Source organism: Centropristis striata, chromosome 10 (assembly GCF_030273125.1).
Source record: "Centropristis striata isolate RG_2023a ecotype Rhode Island chromosome 10, C.striata_1.0, whole genome shotgun sequence".
In the NCBI taxonomy this organism is placed as follows: domain Eukaryota; kingdom Metazoa; phylum Chordata; class Actinopteri; order Perciformes; family Serranidae; genus Centropristis; species Centropristis striata.
The window spans coordinates 12,621,671-12,627,677 of record NC_081526.1 but is presented as its reverse complement, the minus strand read 5'-3'; the positions used below and the strand labels follow the sequence as shown (position 1 = coordinate 12,627,677).

Below are 6,007 nucleotides of genomic sequence, written 5' to 3'. Positions count from 1 at the left end.
GAAGCAGAAATTAGTTTCAGCTGAGTGTTGGGGGAGTAAATGTAGAATGTAATGTGTGTCTGTACAGTAGGCAAATATTGTTGTTTTTCAAATTAAACTAGAATACAAAGAAAGTTAGGTTAAAAATTAGGATTTATCAAGGTTTGATGAAATGGAATGAACTGTACTCAGATCATACAGGGCTGGGTCAGATTACTTTGAGTTGGTTGTGAATTCAAATTACATGGCCATTTTTGTTATCAGTAATGTAATTTAATACATTGCAAAAAATAATCTAACCAGATTACTTCAGAATCAAACCTTGAAAATATTGCACTTTATACTTAAAAGATGGATTAAGTGGGAGGCAGGCACAAAAATCTGAGTTACACAAATAAAATGTTTTGTCATAATACATCTTAAATACTTTCCAGGCCAAATGAAAAAAAAGCATGTTGCAAATTTAGCCTTGGCAGTTCAAATCAAATAACCTTTACAAAAACAGTACTGGCACAAACAGCAGGTTTATTGTTTGTATTCTACAACATGTGGGATGCTGTTTTTTTTGTGTACATTTTGGTTGTTGCAAATCAATTGGAAACCAGCATAAATAAAAAATAAAAGAGTAACAACCGACTCCGAGCAATAAATAGTTGGATCTCATCTTCGCTATGTGACACTTAAAGAACAAACAGCTTCCTACAATAACTTCAGTCAGTAGACACACATACCAACACACATATCCTTTATGACCTTCCCGTATGGAAATGGAAACAGCCCAATAAGAGGATTACAGTGACAATACTTACTGTGCATTCAAAGTCCAGGCTGTCTTTTAAAGGAAAGTCGTCACCACAGTCAGATGTGCCTGCTGTTAACCATTAACTGCCACTGGAGTGCTGACATGGAAGATTAACTTTTCATCCGAAGCTATCAGCACTTCCGTGGCTTCTATGATTCCAGGGTTATGTGCTATTAAATGACGATGCTGAAAGGGTGACAGGCGTGGACGGAAAAAGGGGACGACAGACGACACATTCAGGGTTATAAGTAGATACAGTAACTGTAGCTTTTCCTTTCCTGAAGGGTTAGATTAATATACTGAACATAGTCTGTCTTGTATTTCTTGGTCTATCTCAGTCTGAAAATGTCTAAAGTAAACCGTTCAAAATATGGTCTGTAACTTTTACAACACATTTTTTCAACTACCTTTCTAATATTTGGAGATAATTGTAATAGCTATAGAAAGCAAATTGTGTCATAAAGGACATTACAAGATGCAATCTGTGATTGTGTGTGTAGGACACTAACCCTGTCCTCTATGTTAAGACATGGCCGGGTACAAGCCGAGGGTGATCTCTCTAACCAAGAAGCCGGGTCATACGTTCGGCTTCTACTTGAGGATGGAGCATGGTGAGGAGGGTCACCTGATCCGCTGCCTGGAAATGGGAGGTCCAGCTGAACTGGCAGGCATGAAAGACGGAGAACGCATCCTGCGGGTCAATGGAACATTCGTTGATGGACTGTCCCATTCAGATGTAAGTGGGATGAGGAATTACCGCAGTGCATTAATGAAATCAATAATACCACCTCCTTAGACTTATATGGAGCCCCGAAAATGACAGAATGCAGAAAAAGATTATCGATTGAATGGAAAGGAAAAAGAAATATACTGCTTTACAATTTTACTTAAACCTCCAATCAGTGGGTAGAAAAGCAAAACGCTTTTCGTTTTTCTTAAATTAACCACCAACTGATTAATGCTGTGACAGGAGTCTCTCTTAAAAACCTTCTGCTGTGTCTGTGTTCCCCCGGGACAGGTGGTGGAAATGGTGAGAAACAGTGGAGCAACAGTCACGTTCCACATCCTGGATGGAGCTTCTTACATTCAACTCAAAGAACAGGGAGTCAACCTGTCTGGCAATCAGGGCACATCAGTCGCCAACAGTGGGGCCAAAGTGGCTCTAAAACCCAAACTCTGCTATCTGGTTAAGGCCAGCTCAGGCTACGGGTTTTCTCTTCACACAGTCAAAGGTGAGCTGAGGAGGCAGGGTAGGACCATCGCAATTTAGGACAACGACCTTTTAAAAGACTATAGGAGTGTATAAGCCTGTTTCATTTATCTATCCATGTGGGGTGGAACTGGATTATAAAAGGGATTATTTATCAAACTGTATAGGTTTTAAATAATAGCTTTTTAATGGTGAAAGAACATTTTCTGATTCTTTATAGATATGGAACTAGTGGTTAACTGGTTTGCCAGATTGTGTGGGTCTTTAACTCAGACCTCCAGTGGTTTCCAGTGATGTACAAGTGTACTTTAGGACCTTGTGACATCACTTCTGGGTGTGGTTACAGGTGTAACAGAACCCACTTCTGATTACACACAACCACACCCCAGCTGACGAGATACAGGCTTGTAGAAGAAACAGAGATAGGCTATCGTTTTCTCATTCCACACATTATTCTTCCTTGTCAAAACCTGGCGACTACATCACCCACAATGCAACTCGACTGCTGGCCCTTTGGTTAGGTGCTGTCTTCAGATGAAACTTGTGAGCTTGTGAATCTGGCATGGGAGTGTGTGTCACATGACCTTTGAAGGCAGCAAGACATTTAGGTGTGTTATGCTGCATTCATGTGCTCTCAGAATAATTGGGAAATTTAATTTTTGACTGTGAAAATTCACATGAACGTCCTCTCATGTTAGAAAAATGACTCAGGAAGTTGATGAAAATGTTGATGCACAACTTGCTGAGAGTTCGACTTTAATAAAATAATTATCTGGGTTCAATTGCTCTGCAGCTGTTCTCACGAATGCCGGAAGCCACAGAGTCCGTGCCACATTGAAGGAGAATGATAACCACTGAAAGGGATTTGCACAGATTGGTGTCCAAAGGATTTTCTTATTAATGGCTTGTCTATAAAGTATTAGTAAATTCTTTATTAAGGTTGCCTTATCATACTATTATTTTTATCAGATTGAAGAGATTTGACTTTGTAATATCAGGTGAAATATCTTTTGCTTTTTTAACATCCTCTATAACATATTTTCCAGGTGTGGAAGGTTTGTTCATGGCGGAGGTGGTCAATGGAGGTGCGGCTGACAGGGCAGGGGTCAATGTCAAAGACCGCCTGCTAGAGATCAACGGGGAGAACGTAGAAAACTCCACACACGACCAGGTAGTGGAAAAGATCAAGCTTGCTGGCAGCAGCCTCATGTTCTTGCTGGTTGACGAGGAAACAAACGGATACTACGAAAACAAGCGTACAAAGATAGGATCATGGTTAGCCACAACCAAGTATCTCCCACACAAGCCACGCATCGTCAGCATGACGAAAGGATCTGATGGATATGGCTTCCTGCTGAAGATGGGGAATAACCGAACAGGTAAGGCCAGATGTTAATATTATAAATAACTGGTGTTTTAACGCAGAGAAAATAAAAGGCAATGCCAAAGTGCCTTTAACCTGCATTCTTTCTAATGACCTGCAGGGGGTGACTGCACTGGTTTTAAAAAAAGACAACTTATTTAAAATATGTCTATGAGAAAATGATCCTACTTCTCACTTGATTAACTACCTCAGCAAACATTTTTCTAATAAGTTTATGGTCCTAAATGTTAGCTTTAAGTCTTCTTACAGCATAACATTCAGTTTTTAAATTATGGTCAAATATAGAGTAAAATCATAACTAAATCACTAAAAAGACACTAAAGGCAGCTGTTCATATTATGAGGCAACAACATTTTCTTTTAAGTCCATTTTCCACTAGCCAAAATTAGCATCTCAGTTAATTTCAAAGTTGAGAAAAACCATGGATGCCCTTTGCTAATCATGCTAACTAGCTACCACAAGCATTAGCTTTCCCATCTCGTCTCAATGTGGTCACTTCTAGCTCCAAAACCCAAGATGGCAATGGCCAAATTGCTAATCTCGAGGCATCAAAATGGTAGTCCTAAAACCAATGAGTAACATCATTGACTGATATGCCTACTTCGTTTATAGTCTATGGTTTCAACAATGTGCTCTTTAACTCCCTGCAGGCCACTACATCAGGGACATAGACAGAGGCAGCCCAGCAGACAGAGCAGGTCTGAAGGACATGGAGAGACTGGTAGCTGTGGATGGCCAGGAGGTGGACAGTTGCAGCCATAACCAGGTGGTAAACAAGATCAGGCAGAGCGGCAACCAATGCTGCTTCCTAGTGGTGGACAAAGATACGGACAAAATGTATATGCAGGTGAGTCAGGGCGCCACTCTAAAACTTCAATAGATTTAATACATTCCACAAATTTAATGTCATTATTGTGTTCCTGACAGGGGAAAGTGTCTCCTATGCTCTTCCTGGAGGAAATGAATGAGTCCAACTCACCGCCCAGTTATACAGAGGCCATCAATTTACCCACCCCTGCCCCACCACCCACACCTGTTCAGGAGATGGAGGAGGTGCTCAAGCCTAAACTGTGTAGAATGGAGAAGGCCTCATCTGGCTATGGCTTCCACCTGAACGGCATCCAGGGGGTGGCTGGACAGTACATCAAGGACGTAAGAATTACAGGAATTCACACCATGTAATCACTGTTGTCAATCAAAGTGGTGACACATACTTTCTTTCAGGTGGTGAAGGGTGAAGCGGCTGACAGGTCCGGTCTGGAGGATGATGATATTGTGGTGGAGGTGAACGGAGTAAATGTGGAGGACAGCAGCCATGAGGAGGTGGTAACAATGATCCGCCTCAGTGGCAACTCTCTGGAAATGCTGGTGGCTAAGAAGAGCGTCTATGACAAACTGAAAGCTAAAGGAGTGAGCATCACACGCCTGCTCCTCGGGGAAACATCTTACGCTCAGGTCCACAACGCAGACACCACAAGAGACAGGGTGAGTGGAGCTTTTAAAATGCTCAAATGTAATATCTTCACGAGCTGTGTGGTTATAAGGATGGTAATGTTGGTTTTTCAGTCAATGTTCCCCCTTTGGTCCAGACTTAAAAATCTCACCAACAGCTAAATGGATTGGCATGAAGATATGTTCATGATTTAAACTATGGTTAATATTTTGATTCTGAGTGAAATGTCTTGCCAGCTATCAGATAGATTGCCATGAAATTTTGTACAGACAGTAAAAGTAGCATGGGAGTAAAACTGACCTGGCACTTTTTCATCATTGACTATCTCAAAAGATGTACTCAGTGACCAGATGTTGTCAGATGTTATGGTGACAGTACACAAAAGTGAGGCTGTAAAGTGTGTCTGTAGATCCGGACACGGACGCTGGCTGGTTAGCTAGCTAGCTTGTTCACCTCCGGAGTTGGGGTCCGCTTTCCTTCCAGCAAATTAGTCTCCTACGAGCACGTAGGGATGCTGAGGGCCAGTTAGTCAAGCGCCATCATGCTGCTGTCGCTAGCATGACGGTCAACTCTTGGCAGTTGTTGGCTGCATACATGCTGCATCTTACCCGAGAGCCAAAATTACTACGTTTTACGTCATTCATCATTTTTCAACCAAAAACTGACTGAGAGAATATGTTCAATGTCTAAAATAATTGATTTTATTTTCCTTCTCTCTCTCTTCTAGACCATTTCATCTATATCTCACGACAGTCTTGATGAAAGATTCTGAGAAGCAACCGAAAGGACGTGCTCCCTTATTTGGCAAATCTAATGTTGTAATTCATTGTTTTTTAAACAATCAAGCTCTTACGGCTTAACACATCCAACAAAGACTTTAAAATTCACTGTAAATATCCAAACCATGGCAGGAGAGTTGAATGTATCAAAGGGCTAAGAACAAAATGTGTTTGTGAATACTTTTGTTTTACTTTAAAGCATACATCCACTTGTAAATGATGATATGTAATGATCTGAGTAATATCTCTTAAAGCTTTGATTACATGTGTTACCAAGATATCTATAGCCTACAGAGCTGAAGCTAACACTACTGATGTTGCCAGTTAATCCTGTGCCTTTCATGTGTTTTTCTCTATGCAAAGACTGCTGCCTTTATTTAATGTCGTCAAAAATTAACTT

The 6,007-nt window shown here is 40.9% G+C and overlaps 1 protein-coding gene across 1 annotated transcript; it reads left to right on the top strand.

The window, feature by feature from the left end:
- The first annotated feature begins 1,208 nt into the window (after nt 1–1,208).
- pdzk1 (PDZ domain containing 1) lies at nt 1,209–5,942 on the top strand. The gene is made up of 7 exons (XM_059343526.1): nt 1,209–1,517; nt 1,800–2,013; nt 3,038–3,370; nt 4,026–4,222; nt 4,303–4,527; nt 4,600–4,860; nt 5,556–5,942. The coding sequence occupies exons 1-7, from the start codon at nt 1,311–1,313 to the stop codon at nt 5,598–5,600; spliced, it is 1,482 nt and encodes a 493-aa protein (XP_059199509.1). The 5' UTR covers nt 1,209–1,310; the 3' UTR covers nt 5,601–5,942.
- Nucleotides 5,943–6,007: the final 65 nt, after the last annotated feature.

Excerpts from the sequence above, each read along its gene's own strand:
- pdzk1 (XM_059343526.1), top strand. The coding sequence starts at position 1,311 with ATGGCCGGGTACAAGCCGAGGGTGATCTCTCTAACCAAGAAGCCGGGT. Across the intron at positions 1,518-1,799 it reads ATGGACTGTCCCATTCAGAT|GTGGTGGAAATGGTGAGAAA; the intron begins GTAAGTGGGATG and ends CCCCCGGGACAG. Across the intron at positions 4,223-4,302 it reads CGGACAAAATGTATATGCAG|GGGAAAGTGTCTCCTATGCT; the intron begins GTGAGTCAGGGC and ends TGTTCCTGACAG.